Raw genomic sequence first — 22,793 nt, 5'->3', positions numbered from 1 at the left:
TTTTATGGAGATTTTTAATCTTTCTGCAATATTTGTTTCCAAGAGATTATTCGGAAAAAAGCTTGGTTGCTTCCTTTCCGGTTTTGTATATCTAAAAAAATTCGGGACATATACATTTGAAAATTCTTCATAATATTTATAGTAATTATACTTAATCAAAATGTATGGATATTGATGAAAATTGCTCATTTTGCTCAGATCAGCCAGAAAAAAAACCCTACATTTCTTTTATAAGTGTTTCCACAAACATTCTGGGAAGATTTATCTATGCAGAATTCTGGTTATGATTGTGAAATAACATCCAAAGTTGTTACATATTTTAAATCAAAAGATGCTTCTGTTAATTTTATGTCGAACCTTATGATCTTATTTGGTAAATTTCATAATCACAAAAAGTAAAATAAATCATTCTAAACCTTGTCTGAAGGTCTTTATGGCTGATTTTCATTTGTATATTGAGTCTCTCAAATGTATCGATAACAAAAATGTAGAGATATATTCACTAAAGAGTTGAAGCTTCTTGAAATTTGATATCCTGTCTTCTTTCTTTAAGTAGCTACTAATTAATGATTTATTTGTTTATTTTCTTTATTTCTATTTAAATCAATATTATTTTATATTGGCATTTTCATATTGTTTTTTTTCCTTCTTTACTTTTTGATGTATTGTAAACCCAATCCTTTTAGTTACTATCTTTTTGTATGTCTTGTTATAGTTGTAAATGTTTCATGTTTGTCTTGATGTCTAATAAAAATATATAAATAAAACACACACACACACTTTTCTTAGTTGAGTGTGCTTAGTACAGTAGATGTGGTTTAATTAACAAGATTTTAAAAAAAATCAGTCACCATCCACAAGTGGCTAGGGCCCTCAAACTCTGGGGCCCGACTCAAGGGCACTAGACGATGGAACTCGCCGAGTTTCGGGGTTCTACGACCTTCCGTCTCCTTACGGACACGTGTTCTGTTTTTTTTTACCTTTTTGACCCCTGTCAGTGTATGACATTTTTGAATGGAGCCTCATTCGTTTTAAATAATGAAAACGTGTATTAAACCACCTCTAGTGTACTAAGCACGCTCAACTGTACACGATCCACTAATTTTCCAGTAATTTCAGTGGTAAAAAAAAAAAAGGTCCTGGAAGCTTAAAACAATTAAATGGATACAAATGAATACATTTCTGTTCCTTTGTCATATTTATTGAAAATCAGACACCAAATATCAAAACTAGATACTGTGAGCTTTCAAATGATATATAGTTTGTCAATATTACTTTAGGTTTAGACTGAGAAATAATAGTTTTAAATGTAAAACGCCAACATTTTTGCAGTGACCTTCCGGGACCTTATTCAGTGTAAAATGCCTTTCGACCCCTGAACGAGGTCGCAGGTCCACCAAACTTTTCCGCCCGCTCCAGGGGGGCTTGACGAGACGGAAAATGGCGCCCCCTAGTCGATCGGCCCTTTCGAAGCGGTTAGGGATAGACAATATGTTCGGTCCTGATCCACTGCATTTTTATGCAAAATTAAGCACTGAAATTACTTGAGAGTTAGTGGAACGTGTCCGATTGAGTGTACTAAAAAACAAAAAAGACAAGAACACAATGGACACAAACACCCAACTTCAAATTTTTAAAAACTTTATTTAAAAAAAACAGAGGAAAAAAAAGACAGATGGACAAAAATCAAAACATACACTCCCACGTGTCTGTGAAACTGGGGACAGAGCTCTCATCTGAAAAACAAACCATCAATTTAGTGGACCACTTATCGAGTAACTTGACTTTTTGGGATTGTGATGATAAACGGATTCATACCAATTATGTCCTGGCGCTGGTCTGCCTCCGGCCCGAGCCGGTCGGTCTTCCGCCTGAGGCTCCGGGGACCCGGCCTCAGGTGGGGCCTCGGCCTGAGAGAAGTCGTGGACCATGGGGATGGCTGGCTTGCTGTCCCAAAGAAGCAGCAGCTTCCCCACTGTCACCGACCTCTCCAACGCCCGCACTGCCCTTGACCTCCAGCGGGTCTGAAACATTATAAAAAACACGATTGTATTCGTTAAATCAACAATAAACAGACAGCTGTTTCATACACTGATTTAAAACAAGGGGTCAAACACGATCGTGTCAGTTTTAACAGTGACTTACCGTCAAGTCCCGGTGCCCTTTCAGCAGGTGTTTTTCCGGATACTTGACGACCTTTCCGCAGACGACCTGGGCAAGCCACATTGGCCATCTTCACTCTGCGGCGGGCAAATTTAGTGATGATCGCCCGTTGCTCGAGGTTGGGCATGATGTGGGCATGATGTGGGCGTCCCTCAGGTGCTCGTGATGTACACCAGCCGGGCTATAAGAAATTATTATACCACCAGCTATAAGAAAAGATGTGTCAAAAAAGTCCAAACATACAGTGTATGACACAAAATGATGTAATGTGCAATAAACCATTTGTAGCATTTTGTGATGGCATAAGGAACTGCGATCAATATATCGATCAACTTACCTCTCTGAAACGTCTGACCAAAGAATAAAAAGATGAGTCAGCTTCTGACAATTTTGAATTCATGTTAAATAAATAAATAAATTATAATAAAACAATTCCTGTGCCCTTCTGGGACCTTGGCCTTAAATGACTACCCTGGATGGATACATTTAGGCCCGAAAATATACAGTTTATAATACAAAATCATTGCACAATCACCAGAATGAATGGGGATTTGTTTTTTCGCAAATATATGTCAAACTCAGGTCGTTCGTAGGTCTCGAGGGGGCCAAAGTTACGTCGGGGAGTTACGCCCAGTCAAAGGCGCACCTTTTTTGGCTTATATCTCGAACCCCTCGCTCCCCAAACTCTAATAATAACTCTAATAAACTTGTATAGTTATTTTCAGGTCGACTAGACGGTTCCAACGAACTCGGTGCTCGCCAAAAATCCGTTGAGTTTTCGCAGAGATATTTGCGTTTTTCGCACTCGGGGGGCTGTATCTCGGGCCCCCCGGGGGTCCCAGAGGCCGTGGGTGGGCTCTTTGGAAAGGTCTCGTCCCGTTCTAAAAATCGATAGGACCCGCTTTCGCCGAGTTACGGGCGTTTAATGCCGTTTGCAGTGGGTCACCGTCCCTCTACCTGACAATTAATTGTCCATCTAACTGCAACAAAGCAATAACGCTTTATGAGCAGTGTGTACCAGACCTGCAAACTCCTCAGACTAAAAAAGGTGACGGGGGGGGGGGTCAGACTAACTTTTTTTTTTTTTCTACATGCCATGGGATTAATCAATGAATGCTGATGAATGATGTATAATAATAATAATAATTAATCTGCATACCCTAGTTTTGCACTGATGTAACAAGACTGACAGTGACACAATAAGACCTCATGTTAGCATCTTTTTACTCTTAAAAAAAAAAATATTAAAAAACATGTATGTTCTTTTATGTTTGATTATAATTTTACTGTCTTCACATAGGGATGGGATTTGATAAGATTTTATCAATAATAATGCCACTGACGATTCTTATTATCGATCCAATTCTTTAACGATTCTCTTATCGATTCTTGATAGCACTGTGTGGAAAATTTGTTAAAATGCTTTTAAAAAAAAGTGGTTTTATTTATTTTAAAGTTTAAGCTTGAGTTAGCAAACTGTACTTGTTATATAATGTATGTAATAAATAGAACCTTATTGTAAAATGTTACTGATTAGTTATACACCGATTCAGACGTCTCCTGAGTTCACTGTTGGAAAGATCAGTTGTTTTAACGATTCATTAAAATGAATCGGTTCAAAGGAGTCATTATTAGTTCGCGAATTGGACGTGTCGTGCGCGTTGTGTGATTATCCCAGCAGTTAGGACATGGACATCCAAGATTTGTGTCAAGTTGTCAACATAGAAAACATTTCATCACTGTATAGTTTTATTTCGTTTAATTAAAGTGTTGTTTTATGTCAGCTGAATGTCCGGAACGCTTTTCAGAGAAGATAAGGCAACTTATTTAGCACAATTCACACCCAGCGGCAATTCAGAAAAAGAAAAAAAAAATCTCAGAATGCTCCACATGAAACTTTGGTCTTCCGACCTTTTACCGCCGTGTCGATTTATTCTGATTAATATGTGCGAGGGAGAGAGAGCAAGACAGCGCTTAGTTTGGAGACGGTGAGGTCTTGTTTACATTTTCGCCTGGCTCCGAAGACAGAGAGTGTGCGCGCGCGCGTCCGGGTCTCTCTCTCTGCTCGTTCTTTCAGTTATAAACATGTCCTGTCACAAGCGCAGCAGTTCATCTACATTACTCACCGATCAAATAAGACTTTGGCGGGACAAAAATTCACTTTGGCGGGCGCTAAAACAAGTTCAATGCAGGAAAATTCATGCGTGAATTTAACTGAGTAGTACATGACCATGCACTCGCACAAATGCGACCACATAAAATTTTAACTCGCACATTCTCAAAAAATGGTCGCAGTCTGGAACCCTGGAACGTAATCCATTCATCTCTCACAGCAACATGTTTTGGTAAAGCATGAAAGCTAATACCAATATCTCTCCTCTTAGCATTGCAACCATAGAGATTGCAACCCGAACCTGAGCGGGCGGGGCGGAGGGGAGTATGAGCTTGTGGCCCCGCCCAGTGGAGTTACTACGTCACAACTCCAGTCTATTTTAGCCGGCATTTTAGCGTCTGCTACTGATTCACAGCCATTTGAATGCAGAAATACTCAGAAATACAACTTTGAGCTTATTTTTCTCAAGATATGTCCTCTAGCATAAGAAAAATGCCACAAGAACATGTTAACACCTAGAAAAACATGATTTTCATCGGAGTGGGTCTTTAAGGTATGTAAAAGAAGGTATGGTGAGACGGCTCTCGAATGTATTTGAGTGCTTTAAAGGGCAGTGAAGTCGGAATTTGTTAAAATATTATAATATAATTGTATTATGTAAAACTTGTGTGTGTAATGCCTTACTATAATTAAAACATGCTTTGTTTTTAGGAAACGTGACTTGTACACCTCCATTACGAATGAGGAGTTGGATAGAATAGTGGCGGAAATACACCACAGATACCCCAATGCTGGCTACAAGATGATCTTGGGACACATAAGATCCAGGCAACTTCATATTCAAAGTAGGAAATGTAGCAAATATTAACATTTTAATAATCTAATGTCTCATCCAAGTTTGAAATTAACAGATATTTTCGGCCTTTTTTCTTTTGGCTGAAAACCAATAATGCCATTTTGGCCGAAAAATTTCGGCAGCTGAAATTTTGTTGCATCCCTACCATTGGCTTTTTCCATTTAAACCTTTACAAAATTCCTTTTTGTATGTTTTGGGGATTATTCCTATATAATCCGATAAATAGGATTTAATGGTGTTTCATTGGTCCCCATCTGCCAGAAAACATCCCACCAATAGTATCCATCACATACCAGTAGGCACCATTATAGTTTCCGTTATAACCAATAAAAACATTCAATTTTCTATTGTGTTTTGGGCAGGCAAATGTGGGTGAAAAAATCACAGTGACGAGTGACAGCAAATCACTTGCCAAGTTATGTTTCACTTTAATGGGAAGATTAAATCAAACCAGCACAAATTGAGCGCAATTACTCAATGCGTGAGTCATATACTTTATGTTTTAAATACAGTCTAATTGCACATCATCTGCATGTATCTGATGTACTTTAACATAGATAGCCATCACTACGCAAGAAATAACAATGCGCCGCTAGTTCATTTGAGTCAGATTTAAATTATGTAAAACTTGCTTAAAAAGGCATCCAAAATGTGCAGTTTCTCTTAAAAAAATGCAAGATCTAACATATGAATATTATTGTTATAATCTGTTGCAGGACACAGGGTTTTAGCATCATTAAGACGAGTAGATCCGGAAGGAATGGAACTGCGCAGGTTACGTCTTAGGACGGCCCGACGCCGACGTTACAGTGTACCAGCTCCCAACAGTGTGTGGCACATTGATGGGAATCATAAACTTATTCGGTTGGTGTTAAGCATTTCTTTGGTAAAGTTAATGGATAATGTTGCTAATGTCTAGGGTCACACATAATCTGCTCTCTTACACACCTAAATATAATCCTTTACACATGTCTACAAAATAAAATTCCCATCAATCAAGTTCTATTATATTCTGATAGATCTGAAAGAATACATGCAAAAAAGTCTGCATGCTTGATCTTGCCCTACTTGTTATATGTAATGATTTCATGTTATGCTTTTATTAACATAAGTGAATATGTGGTTTAGGAAGAAAGCCATTCCTTAAAACCTTTCCTGTACTATTGGACACAAAAGCATGTTCAATGTTGTAGCCATTGCATAGTTTTTGTGTGCTTGTGTGGGACAAGTTATTTAATACATGTTGTATTCTTAAATGAGTAACTTTAAATACTTAAATTTGCAGATGGAGAATTGTTATCCATGGGGGAATCGACGGCTTTTCCTGGCTTGTGGCGTACTTAAAAGTTGCCACAAACAACAAGGCTCAAACAGTGCTGCAAAGCTTCCTGTCTGCTGTACAAATATATGGTGTTCCCTCTAGAGTGCGTTCTGACAAGGGGGGAGAAAATGTAATGGTTGCCCGCTTCATGATAAGAACCAGAGGAGCAAACAGACATTCACACATCACAGGAAGAAGTGTGCACAACCAGAGGTAGGCTTGTTAACTTGTAGCCACATGAATAGCGTTTTCCTTCGCTGAACTGTTTTAAGTTGAAGTTTTTTTTTTTTTTTATGTAAGAATTGAGCGGTTGTGGAGAGATGTCTTTGACCAAGTAACAGACCTCTTCTACACCACCTTTCGTCGGTTGGAAGATGAAGGATGGCATAATCCGGACCAGGAAGTGGACTTGTTTGCCTTGCACTGGTCTTACATGCCACAAATTCAGAAGCATCTACAAGAATTTCAGAGTGCCTGGAATAGTCACAGTCTAAGATCTGCTGGCAACAGAACTCCACTGCAGCTTTGGTCAAATCATGAGAAGGAAGGCTCAAATCAGGTAATTATGCAGTGGGTTTAGTTAATTACTTTGCTTTTATAGAAGGATGGCCCATATTTTTTTTTTTCATTTATTATTTCTTCACTAATAAATTGACACTGGAAAATCTAAGAGTAAAAATGTAAACTTAAGTACTGATCAATTAATTTAATTGTTGTTTTTAATTAAGTTTTCTAAATGATTTATTCATATTGAAACTGTTGTAGATTGACATTGATGATGAAGTCAGGGAAGATATTCAAGGGCAACAAGCAGAAGGTGTTCATGTTCCTGAGTTGGATCTGCCTCGAGGCTTGACCGAAGAAGAGCTGGCAACACTACCAAACCCAGATGTACCTTTCTCAGATGCATTTATCTGTCTACATGGAAACTGTTCTTGCTGTAAAACAAATGATTGGTGAATCATAGTCTTCTCTTTTAAAGGTTTAAAATACTTTAGGCAGAGATATTGTATATGTGCATATCAGAAAGACATTGTATTTGTTGATCAGGAATCACAGACACAGTAATATCTGAAAAAGCATTTCATTTAAAAAAATTTTATGCGTTAACATGCTGTAAACAACATTTTAAACTCATTAAAAGTTGGAATTAACAATGTCAGTATGACGAGATTAACTGTCATGCATCAATTATTAATGTGTTAATGTTTACATTAGGGTTTTTTTTGCTAAAGCTTTCAGCAATGAACAAATCTTGTAGTATGAACTTGACAAAAGTGATTTATTTATATACATTTTTATGTTTGAATTATTAAATTGATACATTGATTCTTCATTTCATTTTTAAGTGGCACTCCTGGTCCTCCATAGCGAGAAGCGTCTATTCTCTCCAAGCTTACACTACTCATACTTCATGCGTCGGGTTAAGAAGAGTGTAAAGTTAGATGTGAATAGCTTATTTTTAAAGAATATGTGGTATTTCTTGCTGCCTATCCCTTTTATTCATAAGTTGACAGTTTGATTGGAAATGACAGAATAAAACTATTATATTTAAGTGATATTTTCCTCAATTTTTAAGATTTTTCTCATAAAATGACCTTAAATTCAATTTAAGCACATTCTTCACTGACACTGATTTTACATTTTATTTAATTATTATTATTTATTTTTGTACATTTTATTCTTATTATGTATTTGTCTAAAAATGTTTATGGAGATATGTGTGTTAATGTGATGTGTGTCACCTGTGCAAAACACATTTCCTAAGGGATGAATAAAACTAAACTGATGGCAAACAAGTATTTTTCATTATTATTTTATTAATATAAATCATTTTAATTTTGAAATGATTTTTAAGACATAATAATTCATATTTTTAAGATTAGTTTTCAAATTTTAATACTAAAATGTGGGCAGGGGACAATTCAATCAAATAGGTTACAAAGTATTCAAAAGTAGCAACAATAAATCAGTATTTTATATAAATTTCTATATATTATTATATAATTATAAACTTTTTATAATGTTAGTATAAAAGTATACTCATTCCAACTCATTGTTTATGTGACCTTAACATAACAAAAAGAAAAGGATCTGTTAAAAATCAACCGAGAAATCGTTTCTGTTCGATAGTTGCGCTTTGTGAATACTACAACAGCGCCCCCTTTTGATCACAATATAGTATTACGTTAAATAAACTTCGAGGTAAATCTTAATAAGATGATCAGATATGTTTAAATAAATGACCTTGTTAATTGCTGGCTTAAGTCATCATATTTATATTCTGTAACCTGTAGCCTATGTCTTATTATACATATGGGTCCAAATTGGCGTTTAACAAATACACACAAGTATCCTGAATTCTCAGTCTAAACTTGCTCTACAACAAGCAAGTTTGACCAGCTTTATGAGTTAGCAAGCCCTTAATAATTATACAATTCATCACATACAACTCTAAATAAGAGAAACGAGCTTTACAGAGAACCACTGACATGTTTAGACTGGCTAAGTTCTGTATTTGTGCTGATTCTGCTTTCTGCGAAGGCTTTTAGAGTTTATACTAAAGCAGGACATACTGTGTTTTACATATACAGACTGCTTACATAATGTATGACAATTATCCCGGTGTTGTCTATTGCTTTGAAAGTTACTGGTTTAATGTACTACTAATACTGGGTGATGCATGTGTGACAGACAGACATCACGTTTCCTGTAACCATGTGACATACTTTCCTTATGGTTATGTAAACCTTTCCACCACACACGCAATCTGTCATCCTACGTGTAAACTTGGAACAGCTAGTTTGTTTATTTGAAAGATTGTTTGAACTCTCATGTTTATATAAAGCCTATGATTAATATTACAACTGTCACGTTGCAGCTTCATTAAATGCATTATACATAAACAATAAATAATAAACACACAATGGTGTGTTTATAACTGATTGTGGCTGCATAACAGAGTGCCCTTCATATTTGTGCACATGGTTTGATGACCAAAAACACACATTTGTGACGCCGCCTATGGCATGAGCGGAAATGACGCCATGCCGCGCGACCTTATGATGATGGTTATATTTTTCTGAAGTGCATGTCACTGGAGGTGCGCGTGCGTCTGCTGCAGTCTGTAACATCGGTCGATGATGCGCCTCCGTAGCGTTCATATATAACGCTTCAAGACGTTATTTTCCGTCTGGTTCTTAAAGCCTCGCATCTACGAACGACTGTTGATCCGGTTAATGCGCTCGCGCTCCGTTACCAGCCAGTGGCGGGACGCGCGCGAGCTCCTGTGACTTACCGTGATTTTAGTTATTTTTATGTCTTATTTCAGCCCGGTTTAAATCTCCGCACAAATGTGCTGATTAAGGTAGTTCAGGGGAGTATTTGTTTGTTCGGCTTAGTTATTGAGTTGTTGTGATATATATAGGTTGAGTTAGTTCAGGAATAAATCTCAGCGGTTTTGGGTTGTTAGGACTGAGTAGTTGTTTTTAATATCAGGTGTGTTATTCAAGGTTATCTTGGTTGTAAATCACAGCATGGGTAGGTTGGGTTAGGGGTCAGTTCAGCACAGGTCTGTTGGGTTACAGTAAGTTCTAGTTGTCAACTAGGTTTAGTTGTTGAAGTCACAGTTAGCCTATTGCTTTAAGTTCAGGTTGGAAATTATAGATGTGTTGTGTTAGGGTAAGTTTGGTTCATGTGTGTTGGGTTTAGTTGCAATTGAAATCAAAGTTGGGTTTAGTTTAGTCCAGGTTTAGTTTAACTGTGCCGTAATGGCTAAAGGTGAGTGGAAGAGGTCAGGCACAGATGATCTCCAGTTAACTGGCCGCTCTGAGTGTGAAGTGTTCGATGATGGGACCAACACATTCTTCTGGTGAGTGAATATCTTTTATGTTATGATCATTGATGATTGTTTATTTGCTGATTATGCTCTTTGATTTCAGTGTCTTTCTGTGGTTTCCCCCTGTGTGAGTGTTATATGTTGTGTGTTGTGTGTCCAGAGGCTGTTCAGTAGTATTACAGCTTTGCTCGGCTTTTCTTTATTCTGCGATCTCAGCAGAATGACATCTCCATCCATTAAAGGCTTTGAGATGGACAGATGATGTGGAAGACACTCTTTCTCACTTATAGTTTTTCATAAATTTTTTTGTCTTTGTTTTGTTTCATAGGTAACATATTTTTCAGAACTAGGGATTCACCGAAATGATCATTCTGGGCCGAAACCTAAAATTCAGGACGCAATTGGCTGAAAATAGGCCTACAAAAAACAAAAATAAATTAATAATTAATAGAAAAAAAACGTATTTAATAATCAATACTCAAATAGCTAAAACTGAGTCGTATAAACATTTAAACTGCACATAAGGCTGTTTTTCTATAAACCTTTTAATAATGAAATTTTTTTTACTCCAGTTTGTTGGTGAAATATAAATATTTAAGCAACAACTGTAATAACTTGATTTCATGACAGATTTATTCAAACATGCATTAAATAATGAAGACAACACTAACAGGTTAAGTTCAAATGTAATGAATATGTAATACAGTGCATATTTTTAGCCAAATGCTCTTCTCTAGAGTTATGTTGTCTAGCTAGTGAAGCGGTGAAACACTAATTAAACGTCTGTTTCAGTCACTGATTTCGGCCCCAGACCAGAAATAGCTGTTTCAGCTGAACATTTTCGGTAGTCGAAATTTTGATGCATTTTGGGATGTTATAACCAATATTCAGAAACTATTTTTATTTTATTTCTGATTTTTTTTTTTACGCAGTAAATAAACCAGGCTACAACTATAAAATAAAATAATAATAATACAAAAATACAGTAATATTAATGCTAATGAAGTTGCTAGCATTCATTGTTTTTCTTTGTTTTAGGTTGTGTCTATTTTTAAAGCTCAACAACATAGTTCACCCAAAAAAACAAATGATTTGAAAATTAATAAATGACTAGATAAATAAATAATTTACAATGTTGTTTTGGACCCCATTGACTTCATTTTTGGATGAACTGTCTTTTGAAATGCTACGCTTTTCTCATTTGAAAGGCTGTAAAAAGTTAGCCTATATCTGTAATTATTTTTTTATATAATTTTGTAGGTTAACAGCCATAATTGTTTTGATGAAAAACTTATTTTGACCTCATAAAGGTCAAAATGCTCCTTGAAAATCAGTTTCAAGAGCTAAATCTGCTGTAATAAACTGTTATACTGATCTCTCCTCTCTCCCCCTTGTGTATGTGTATGTTGAGGCGTGGTTGTGTTTTAACCGGTATACCAGCCCAGCAGGTTTTGGCTGTGAAAAAACTAAACTAACTTTTGAATACAAGCTCTGTACTCTGATCCTCTTGTTTCGTCTATCTATCTGCAGGAGGGCACATACCCTGACAGTGCTGTTCATCCTGACATGTGCTCTGGTTTATGTGACACTACTGGAGGAGACGCCTCATGACACTGCGTACAACACTAAAAGGTATGGGTGACATGCAGTCGGTGTGTCCTTTACCATCAGCACTGGACCCAGAACACCGTTCAGAGCACCAGAGAGGGATGCACCTCCAGAAGATAAAGTTAAAGTGGTCTGATGTGGCCAGAAATGTCACATGGGTCTAACTGGGAGGGGCTTGGCAAGTGTCTTGCTTTTTATTGGCTAACAGGATTATGTGTGACATCTGCTGCTGATCACAAAGTCCAGGTCACAGACTGACCCGCTGTGCTCAAGAGCACATGACCTTTATCAGAAGAAAGAGCAGCTTTTATTTCTGTATGAATGTCATGTGTGGTATTATTAGATGTGCTTGGGAGATTTAAACCAGCCTCTAAATATTGAACTTTGTGAGAAAACCATTCAAAACACCCTAGCAATTAAATAGCAACCTACAAATCAAACACTTAGAGTGCACTGCCAGAGTCGGGTTCCGGAAGTAAAAATACCATTCATGTTTTCCATAGAGGACATTTTTAACATTAACTTAGGTGAGCTACAAGATTGTTAATGGATGGAATATACTTTTGTGGAAGCCATCAACACACATTATTTCAGTTATTTTTTTAACAGCAGAATTCCTGGGGAAAAACTACATTACCCATGATTCTGCAAAGAATCTCCACCAATCAGAAACAAATCGGCCCAAAAGTACTCATGAAGCACTTCGAATGACGTAGAGCCAGTTTCCCTACACTCTCAAACTACTGAAATATTTGTATGCATGATATGCATATTTTTGCAATGAACATAAAATGTATTGTTTTGTTTTGTGTATATTTATTTACAGTACCTTTCAGAAGTTTGGAAACATCACTATTTTTAATGTTTTTGAAAGAAGTCTCTTATGCTCATCAAGCCTTCATTTATTTGAGCAAAAATACTGAAAAAAACTCTAATTTTAGTGAAATATTAATACAATTTAAAATTATGGTTTTCAATTTTAATATATATATAAAAAATAGAAATGTATGTAATGCAAAGCTGAATTTTCATCAGCCATTACTCCAGTCTTCAGTGTCACATGATCCTTCAGAAATCATTCTAATATGCTGATTTGACACTCAGTTATTATCAATGTTGGAAACGGTTGTGCTGATTAATATTTTTTTGGAATCTGTTGTACTTTTTTCAGGATTCATTGATGAATAATAAGTTAGAAAAGAACAGCATTTATTCAAAATAGAATGGCAGGTGAAAATTCAGCATTGTATCACATAAATACATTTTATTTTAAAATATATTAAAATAGAAAACCATTATTTTAAATTGTAATAATATTTCACAAAATTACTGGGGTTTTTTTCTGTATGTCCCCAAACTTTTGGCCTGTACTGAATATATTTAGTATTTACCTTGCAATGCCCCAGAACAACTTAATATCATGGCAGAGAATTTTGCACAGAAAAAATCCTTACATTTTATTTAAGAAATGTAGTTGTGTAGTTACAGTTCCCTTAATCAGTGTTTGTTTTTAATGTGTATTTTTTTTGTCTTTTTCAGAGGAATCGTGGCCAGTATTCTGGTGTTCCTTTGTTTTGGAGTAACACAAGCTAAAGATGGTCCCTTCACGCGCCCTCACCCAGGTCAGACCAGTAACCTTCATTTAGACATAATCTAACCCTAACTGAAGCTAGAGCGGGAACCTATATTCAAAGATGATTTAACATTAACAGAGGTTTCACATCACCTTCACGTCATCTTCGACTTGTGTTTGTTGGTGTGGTTAACAGTGAGGATGAGATGCTATAATTGTGAGATCCCATGGTGCCATTGGGGAGGAGAAACTAAAAGTAGTGACTTAACCACACGTTTCAGGAGTGTTACAGTTGCTCAGCTGTGTTGATAATAGGTTACCTTTTCCAGTAACATGCTTTCCAAAAACCAGCAAAGCAGCGTGACTGAACAAATACATCATTGTTTTTCCACATTGCATTACAAGTGAGTGAGCTGATGCAATAAGAAGACAGGATACCTTGCAAGTAGTGTTGTCTTTATCTTGTCTTTATCTCAATGAACTAGTTCATAGACAAAATTCACACAGTCATTTGAGTCATCTCTCAATAGTGTTCCCAGAAGTACATGACAGCAGCGATGTAAAACCTAATTGTTTTTTTCTTTGTGTTTTGGAGAATTTTCATGTCAAAACGATCCTCGTTCACACGGATCAGCGAAAAAGACTAAAAACGCTGCATTCTGCTGTTTGGCCAGTAGTTGGCGATGTCACAGGCACACGAACAATGAAGATTTGGAGTACAACCATCAAAACTGAACACAAATTTATAGTAGGGCTGCACAATTTGGGAAAAACATCTAATTTGTTATTTTTCTGAATGATCACGATGATTAAACTTAAAATGTCATTTAAAAAAAAAAAACTCCAGGTTTGTAAATGTTCATATTTTTATGATTATTATTTTTTTAAATGATTGCACGATAAGAACTAACAAATCAATGGGATAGCTTCAGCATGACTGTAGTTGAACTTTTTTAAAATTATAATTTGATAGGATATGGTTAGAGACCCAGAGACTTTCACAGACCCAGCTTAAAACAGATTTTCAACATAATGAAACGGTGAGAATACTGTTGTAGCAACTGTAACTCGCTTCCTCCTACAACACACACTTTCTGTTGTGCTATGAGGGCCGACTCGCTTTGCTGGATGAGCTGGTCCTGGGGTTTTCAACACAGCACTCCTCCGGTCAGCTTTCAGGCCTCTCAAGATGACTGACAAATTATAAGTTTGGTTTCCTGTCATAGTGAAAACAGTGTTGAATTTTTAATCCCAGTGAAGTACGCTAGGTTGTTTTAGAGGAGAAGAGTGTCTGGAGTCTGAACATTGAGATGGAGACATATAGAGACTCTGGAGACATAGATGCAAACAATTAGTTGTAGCAATGAAGTAAAAAATGGCTTCACTAATCTCTTTCCATAATTCTAGTATCTTAAAGTGCCCCTATTATGCTTTTTCGAATATTAACTTTAATGCTGTGTGTAATATAGCTGTTTGTGAATGTAAAGTTTTAAAAATCAAAGTGCACGACAAATAAAGTTGGCTCTCCTAAAAGAAACAACCAATTTTGAACTGCCTGAAACGAGTCGTCAGCAATTCCAGTCTCACTTCCTGTTACATACCTATGTAACAATGTAACAGATTTGTATAATGTTAGCCTATGGTCTTCATTGGCTGTCCGTGAACGACGTCTACTTTGACCCTCAAACACTGTAGTTGTAGCTGAGGCCGGAGGCTGGAAGAGTTTGGTTCGTGTTGTCGACATGTCGAGAAGACGCTGTTTTCTGCGTCCACTTTGCTGCACTTTCAAAGGAGACTCAAGCTCGAATTGATACGATAAAACTGACGGCATCATTACTGTTCGTATCACTGTGTATTAAGTGCTGAGTAAGATCCGGAGCTTAAATTCAGATATATGGTAATGGACATTTGGTTTCCGACACGTGCTATAAGCCTTCAACCAATCACAACAGACTGGGCATTCTGACCAATCAGAGCAGAGTAGGCTCTCGAAAAGGAGGGGCTTAGAGAAACTGAATTTTCGAACGAACCGTTTTAAGACTCCTTGAAAAATGAGGTGATATTATATTATGAGAAAATTAAACTGTCTTTTGACATTGGATGCATGTAAACCTTTTGTAGGAGACCAGTAGGAGACAAGTAGGAGCCTTTACAATAGCATAATAGGGGCACTTTAACTTGGACTAATTTTAAGTTCCTTTTTTACGTATTGACCAAATACTGTGAAGTCGTTGTGAGGGCTGAATTTCCAAATGAAGTCAAATTTGAATTGGTTTAATGAATATAAAGTTTATGGTATGCATTTGTTTCTGCAGCTTACTGGCGTTTCTGGCTGTGTGTTTCTGTTGTGTATGAACTCTTCCTCATCTTCATCCTGTTCCAGGTTCGTTATCAGCCTCAACAGCACAACCTTACATGCAGTGTGTTATTGATATTGTATCATATTTAAATGTGACATTTCTGATTTTTATTCAGACAGTACATGATGGCAGGCAGTTTATGAAGTACATTGACCCAAAGCTGGGTGTCCCTCTTCCTGAAAGAGATTATGGAGGAAACTGTCTTATTTATGACCCTGGACACCCTACCGACCCCTTCCACAATATCTGGGTATGCATTACAACCAACATAAAAGCAATATCGACACAGATAATAAAGACCCTGAGATAAGTAACCCTGTCACTTATAGGGTATTAAATATACATCTAATCCTAGAAATAATGCACAATCATTTGTACATTACAGAATAAACTCTAATGACTGGTTGGCTGTACATTATCCTGCCCTTACAAGGTTAAATGGACATGAAATATTGAAGTATTTTAATATGAGCAGAGGCTGCAGTGTGATATGAGTGACATAAAACTAGTAGATGTGTAGCAACATAATGAAACCGCATTAATCTTCTGTAATGTGATGCATCACCAACCAACTGAATATTAGATTTTTTTTTAAGAATTTTTTTTTTTTACTTTTTTCTTTTAAATCACAGCTCCCACAGGTCCTTAGTTCAGTTGTAACAAATGTCAGGCAATAAATAGTCTTAAGTATCTTAAATGGCACAAGCAAAGTCTTAATTATCATTTCAAGAGGTCCTAAATTTGGAGACATCAAAACAGTAATCGCAATATGGCTATAAGTCTCGTTTTTTTTAATGAATATAAATAAAGTAAAAATAATTTTGACATGCCTTTGCTTAAAAAATGGTTTAAAGTCGGAAATGTGAGGTGTATCATTTTATAGTCATATTTGTCAAAACCTGAATAATTTGAAGTTGTTAAGTTATAACAATTATTTTATTTTTTATTATTATTTTCCCAACAGGACAAAATGGATGGATTTGTTCCTGCCCATTTTCTCGGCTGGTACATTAAGGTTGGTGTTGTACCTATCTCAAGAGCATGTTGGCAAATGAACACGTTACCACATGTTTGAAATCTGCAGACCGTATCAAAAAAATTTAATTAGAAACTTTTAGTCATGTGTTTTTTTCTGTGTGTGTCAGACACTGATGATCAGGGACTGGTGGATGTGTATGATCATCAGCGTGATGTTTGAGTTCCTGGAGTACAGCCTCGAACACCAGCTGCCCAACTTCTCAGAGTGCTGGTGGGACCATGTGAGTAAAACACACCAGATACACCCTGTGAATCATACATCGCTCTGTTTTAAAGAGGTCAGATGACATGAATCTCTCCTGCTGCAGTGGATCATGGATGTGTTGCTGTGTAACGGGTTGGGCATTTACTGCGGCATGAAGACGCTCGGTTGGCTCTCCATGAAGCCTTATCAGTGGCAGGGATTGTGGCACATCCCAACATACAAGTAAAATGCATTAAACGTCTTAAAAAGGATCGGTCAGCAGGTAAAACACTGAACTGTCATGACATCCTGCAATTTTTGTGTTAAAGGGGGAAAATTAAGAGAATCGCCTTCCAGTTTACCCCGTACAGTTGGGTGAATTTCGAATGGCGTCCGGCGTCTAACCTGCGAAGATGGCTGGCGGTGTTGGGTATTATTTTCATGGTGAGTCACATGACAAGTGCATAGAATCACCGCACAGTGATTTTGAAATAGAATGACCTTTTTTCCTCCTTATTTGTAGTTCTTGTTGGCAGAGTTGAACACGTTTTATTTGAAGTTCGTGTTGTGGATGCCTCCGGAGCATTATCTGGTGCTTTTGAGGCTCGTCTTCTTTGTGAACGTGGGCGGAGTGGCCATGCGGGAGATCTACGACTTCATGGATGATCCGTAAGTACAATCTAGAGCTTTTCCAAATGAGCTGCCTCACTAACTGTTGTCTATGTAGGCTGCTACCTTCTAAGGTGACGTCACCTGACACAAGCAGCAATTTCATTGAAGTCGGCATGAAACGGAAGTTGCAATAGTCTTTTTATGTATATATGTATAACCGAGTGAAACGGCTTCTCGAACAATAAAAAAAAGTATCATTTTATCCATCTGGAATTGATCAGATGGTTGTGGTCTGCTATTGGTTGATCTCATGTGAGTGACAGGTTGTCCTGCCCTCGCGCCAGTCAACATGTAAGCAGAGAAATAAAATCAGTTTCTCTCAATTCTCCCTTCCATTTTGGAAGTTTGTTGCGATGTATTCAGTGATTGTCTTATTTGCAAATAATACATGCTGTGCTACTTAGATTTTGTTGTTGGAGTGGCTTTTCTGGGACATGCTTGTAAGGCATAAAAATATGACCTAGTTAGGCAGCTCACTAGGAACAGGTTTTTTTTGTGCTTGCAGCAAGTCTAATGTATCATTTGCATTTTAGAAAATTCCATAAAAAGTTGGGCCAGCAAGCGTGGATTGTGGCGACCATCACTGTTACAGAGTTTCTGATCGTGGTCAAATACGATCCCAATACCATCATGCTGCCAATCCCCTTCTTCGTCACTCAGTGCTGGATACTCGGAATCGTTCTCATCCTTATTTGGACCTTGTGGCGGTTTTTCATCCGGTAATGACCCTACATATCAGTTCTTTAATTACGGTTACTGATAGCAGTATAAATGCAGATTTAATCAATTATTAATAATAACATTTGTTCATTTCTTACACGATATCAATTTTTACCTTTTACCAGAAGACCAAATAGTCCAAAAGAATCAAACTGTATTGTAAACAAGGTTCTGTTCAGAATCAAACCCTAGCATATCATTTACTGATCTGTCTATCTATCTATCTATCTATCTATCTATCTATCTATCTATCTATCTATCTATCTATCTATCTATCTATCTATCTATCTATCTATCTATCTATCTATCTATCTATCTGTCTATCTGTCTGTCTGTCTATCTGTCTATAAGGGCTGTCAAGTGATTACACTTTTAATCTAATTAATCACATCCCAGAAATTAACCAATCACAGAAATTACCCCCAAAAGATTATTTAAAGTCGTTATTGTGTTAAATGAGAACATAGAATTGATTACACAAACTTTTAGGCTACAACGGCCATGTTTTTTTTTTTTTCAGAAGCTGAGAAATTGGCTTTTAGATATATTTACAGACAGTTTATTTCAGCTGTTAGGGGGTAACAGTTTAGGACCCAATGACCAGATGTTTGAAAGAAGACCCGGAGTCAGTTTTACTGAAGATAGTTTGCAGTTTCATCAGCAGAAGTTCAGCTTCAAGACTCACACAGGAGTTCGTAGGCCGCCCCGCTTACAGTTACAAAGATCACCGCAGTTATACCATTTCCAAGGTCTAAGCTACATTTCTGGCCAAGAAATAGATAAACATAGTAATTTTCCACACATATACAGATAGACTGAAGCATATCTCCATAGATTACTCTGACCCTGAAGGCAGGCACGTCGTGACCTATCAGGTCGCAGATTTGGGTTGCTGGGTGCCAGCATGTCTCGAACAACAACTCAGTCAATCTCCAACAATGCCAGTGGTTCCTTAACCTGTAAGCAAGAAGACTAACACACACACCGACACACAGCTTTTCCAAGGTTGGATTTGGCCAGGCTCTAACTATAAACAGGAGAGTCTCGTCTCAAAACATCAAGATAACAAGTTCTTTCTCAAGGAGAGCTACACTTTAGTTTAAGTAAGGCTTTAACAAAGAAATGGTCCCTTAAACTATTGGCTTCAATGACCCTTATGTGTTTTAACACGTTGAAGACCTTTCTCAAACACAAAACCAGTCTCGATTTCATTTCTGGAAGCCGGGATAAATAGGCAACCACTGTTACTGCATTCAGATATCAAATACTGACATTAAAGAATACATGAAAAGAACATTTCAGTAATCACACTGGTAACTTCTATAACAAAGTTAAATCTCCAGAGAAGTCATTCAACTCATTTGATATTTAGAAGGAAAAATATTGATTAATACCTTGATTATAATCACTCATTACATATACATTGAAGCAGCAGTGGATTCCAGTCCACCCCCTTCACAGCTCAGAGGTGGCATAAACTAATTTACACACTGCAGTTACAATTTCATAAATAATACAATGAGTTAAATGGGTTTTAAATGAGTATTAAAGTGATAGCTCACCCACAAAAAAAAAATTCGGTCATCATTTACTATCCCTGTTGTTTCAAATCTGTATGACTTTTTTTTTTTTTTTTTGTGGAACATAAAAAGATAATTTGAGAAATGTCTCTGTATGTTTTTTGTTCATACAATGGAAAGTCACTGGTAGCCAAAACAGTTCCACAAAAGAATTAAGATTCATACAGGTCTGAACCGACACGAGGGTGAGTAGCCTAAATGATGACAGAATTTAAAACATTTTAAGAGAAAAATTTAAATCTCACTACTATTTCTGCAGCATATAATACTGCAGGTAGGATGTTATCATGCTATTCATTAAGTAAAGCATTAGAAACTGATCCAGCGATCTGACTAAGATGTCAACTGACCAAGTGTTCTGCATTGACAGTGACATCACACTCCGATACAAAGAAACACGGCGGCGAAGACAGGAAGGGACTTCGGAGCGGGACAGAGCGCCTGGACACGCCGACGGCAGCAACACGGCCTCGTCTGGCCGAAGCAAGCTAAACGGCAGTATGGACACAGTCCGACAAAGGAAGTCATGAATCCGTCCTTCCACACACAAACAGCCATGCGCTGCACATCACAACTGGACACACGTTTGTGTTTGTAATCCTGTTCAGATCATACCAACGCTCATGGTGTCTGTCGAGCTGCTTCCAGACAGGTGATGCCATCATTGTCTCTCCTCACGGAGAGGGTTGTTGTATATTTAGGAAAACATGTCTTTGTAGCTGTTACATAGGTGAGGCGTTTAGGGTTCGGGGTCCACTGTCCCTCTGGTTTGGGGTTTATTGATCGGTGCTATGCAGGAAGACACATTTCGATGCAGAACACTATGCAGTGAGCTGAGGGTAGAGGACGTGCACATATAGCCATTTATGAATAAAACAATCCTTTTAAACTTACGTTTAGTGGGTAGCTACACAGGAAAGTGCTACTAAACATCTCGCATAAGCTACAAAACTATATTTAAAAAGCTATGAGAATGTAATTATTTAATCGGTTGTATACTTCTGCTATGTTTAGGATACTAAATGAGGTTAGCGTGCCTGTAACACAAGCAACTCACACATGGACAATCCTTCTGACCATTTTAACATGGGTCAGTGCCATGATTGGACCAAAATTGAAGAACTTTGTTGTTCAAACCTTTCGTTTGCATGTGTGAATGTGTGCGCAAGACCATAACAGCCAAAACACTCATCTTGCTGATGCTGTTTTCATTTCTGCAGGGAAACCATAGACAGAACCTTTGGGTGTTTTGGGTCTGATTTAAAAAAAAAAAGAAAAAAGAAAAAAAAAGTCATCCCAAAGCTCATGCTGTCTATGTTTAGGATCTGGTCGCAGTGAGTAAGTTGTGTGCTGTTGTGTTGTGATGGTGCGTCTGTATTCTGATAATGTGCAAGTCCAAAACGGCCTGATCTGGTGTATCAAACGCCATTATAATCTTACTGTGAATGTAAACGTCTAGCACTAGTTCGACTTAAGCGCCAATGCCTGAGCTGTTACTGTTTAGTATCATGTTACTGAAGGTGTTTAGGGTTCATTTTGATTTCACTATGAGGGGAAAGTTCAAATCAGTGTATGTTCTCGTCCAAATGATCAGAATGATCTCTCTCTATGAAATCTGTGTGGGACCATTTGATGATCTGTCTGTCTCTGCTTCTAGTGGTTCATGTAGACATGTTACAGCTGGGAGTTCATATTTTATAATGTTTTCAATAAATAAAAATGGAGTTCTTACTCTTTAACTTTTTTTAATCTCTGCAGTGCATGTTTCATTCATACTGGCTCAGGGATTCTGCGGGTCTCACATTTTTAATTTTCCCTTACACAAAGCAGAATGTATTTCTGGCATTAAATGTTGCATGCATACAAAAATGATATATAAAAATATCTCCCTCAGTGTTTTTGTCCTGCTTTAAATCATACATTTCCTTGAGATGCGAGTTTTAATTTTTTTTTTTTTACAGAATTGAGTTTATGCTTAAAATAAGAACAAATATCTGTCAATGAGTTATGAAAACTTCCTTTGAATTAAGTAGATTTTTTCTGAGCCCATTGGCAGATATTTGTTCTTGTTTTAATCATAAGTCACTTCATTTTGATGATCAATTTCTTAGACATCATGTTTTATCACTGCATCTCAAGAAAATGCATCTTGATTTAAGAATGTTTAGACGTTTGTACTAGAAAAAAAGACAAAAAAATGAGGAAGAACAGTACTTATTTGTTGTGATCAGAAGGTACAGTAACCCCCGGTTTCACAGAGAAGGCTTAAGCTAGTCCCAGACTAAAATGGATGTTTGAGCCGTTTTAACTGAAAGCAACTGGCACTGACATTTCTTAAAATATGTTAATGCCATTGTTTTGTCTCAAAATGCACACCAGTAATGTTTTGTTTCTAAGGCATGTTTATAAAAACTACTTAAGCACCTTAATTTAACAAAGGCCTAATCCTGGCTTAATCTAAGTCCTGTCTGTGAAACCAGGCCTAAATGTTTTATTCTAGTGGTTGGGAGCAGAGTTATTCAAACTACTTTTTTTTGTAAAATAAATGGAAAAGTAATGAATATCTGTTCAAACTCTGAAGTGTTGCTTATATAACTTGTGTTCCTTTCAATATATATTACTTGCATTTTCTTTATTTGGTGTTAAAAACGGTCTTAAATGGACCTTTATAAAACCTGCAGAAACCCTGCTGGCTGTTTCTGAGAGAATACATTTCGTAAACTGAAGTATATTATGGAAAGTAATGGAACTTGTTCGATTCAAAGCA

The 22,793-nt window shown here is 37.0% G+C and overlaps 2 protein-coding genes and 1 long non-coding RNA gene across 3 annotated transcripts; 2 read left to right on the top strand and 1 right to left on the bottom strand.

Moving 5' to 3' along the window:
* Positions 1 to 1,624: 1,624 nt before the first annotated feature.
* Positions 1,625 to 3,603, bottom strand: LOC309490831. Its single transcript, XR_014202841.1, has 3 exons — positions 2,146 to 3,603; positions 1,819 to 2,024; positions 1,625 to 1,736 (listed from the first exon to the last, which is right to left on the bottom strand). It is a non-coding gene; the product is annotated as an uncharacterized lncRNA (long non-coding RNA).
* A 1,416-nt stretch (positions 3,604 to 5,019) lies between these two features.
* Positions 5,020 to 7,805, top strand: LOC309491159 (uncharacterized protein). Its single transcript, XM_082160578.1, has 5 exons — positions 5,020 to 5,121; positions 5,849 to 5,996; positions 6,418 to 6,666; positions 6,754 to 7,012; positions 7,219 to 7,805. Exons 1-5 carry the CDS (start codon positions 5,079 to 5,081, stop codon positions 7,411 to 7,413), a joined length of 894 nt encoding a protein of 297 aa, XP_082016704.1. The 5' UTR covers positions 5,020 to 5,078; the 3' UTR covers positions 7,414 to 7,805.
* Positions 7,806 to 9,510: 1,705 nt separating this feature from the next.
* Positions 9,511 to 21,770, top strand: ptdss2 (phosphatidylserine synthase 2). The gene is made up of 12 exons (XM_082159394.1): positions 9,511 to 10,324; positions 11,822 to 11,923; positions 13,439 to 13,521; positions 15,788 to 15,855; positions 15,948 to 16,082; positions 16,797 to 16,847; positions 16,978 to 17,091; positions 17,179 to 17,297; positions 17,384 to 17,498; positions 17,578 to 17,723; positions 18,260 to 18,445; positions 20,397 to 21,770. Exons 1-12 carry the CDS (start codon positions 10,224 to 10,226, stop codon positions 20,554 to 20,556), a joined length of 1,380 nt encoding a protein of 459 aa, XP_082015520.1. The 5' UTR covers positions 9,511 to 10,223; the 3' UTR covers positions 20,557 to 21,770.
* The last annotated feature ends 1,023 nt before the right edge of the window (positions 21,771 to 22,793 follow it).

The sequence above is a fragment of the Leuciscus leuciscus genome, assembly GCF_965113295.1.
Source record: "Leuciscus leuciscus genome assembly, chromosome: 25".
Classification (NCBI taxonomy): Eukaryota; Metazoa; Chordata; class Actinopteri; order Cypriniformes; family Leuciscidae; genus Leuciscus; species Leuciscus leuciscus.
This window is presented reverse-complemented; position numbering and strand designations above follow the sequence as displayed.

Coding starts and splice junctions, on each gene's coding strand:
- LOC309491159 (XM_082160578.1), top strand. CDS start 5,079: ATGATCTTGGGACACATAAGATCCAGGCAACTTCATATTCAAA. Junction 6,667..6,753: donor AGAAGTGTGCACAACCAGAG/GTAGGCTTGTTA, acceptor TTTTTATGTAAG/AATTGAGCGGTTGTGGAGAG. Junction 7,013..7,218: donor AGAAGGAAGGCTCAAATCAG/GTAATTATGCAG, acceptor AAACTGTTGTAG/ATTGACATTGATGATGAAGT.
- ptdss2 (XM_082159394.1), top strand. CDS start 10,224: ATGGCTAAAGGTGAGTGGAAGAGGTCAGGCACAGATGATCTCCAGTTA. Junction 16,083..16,796: donor ACCCCTTCCACAATATCTGG/GTATGCATTACA, acceptor TTTTCCCAACAG/GACAAAATGGATGGATTTGT. Junction 16,848..16,977: donor TTCTCGGCTGGTACATTAAG/GTTGGTGTTGTA, acceptor TGTGTGTGTCAG/ACACTGATGATCAGGGACTG.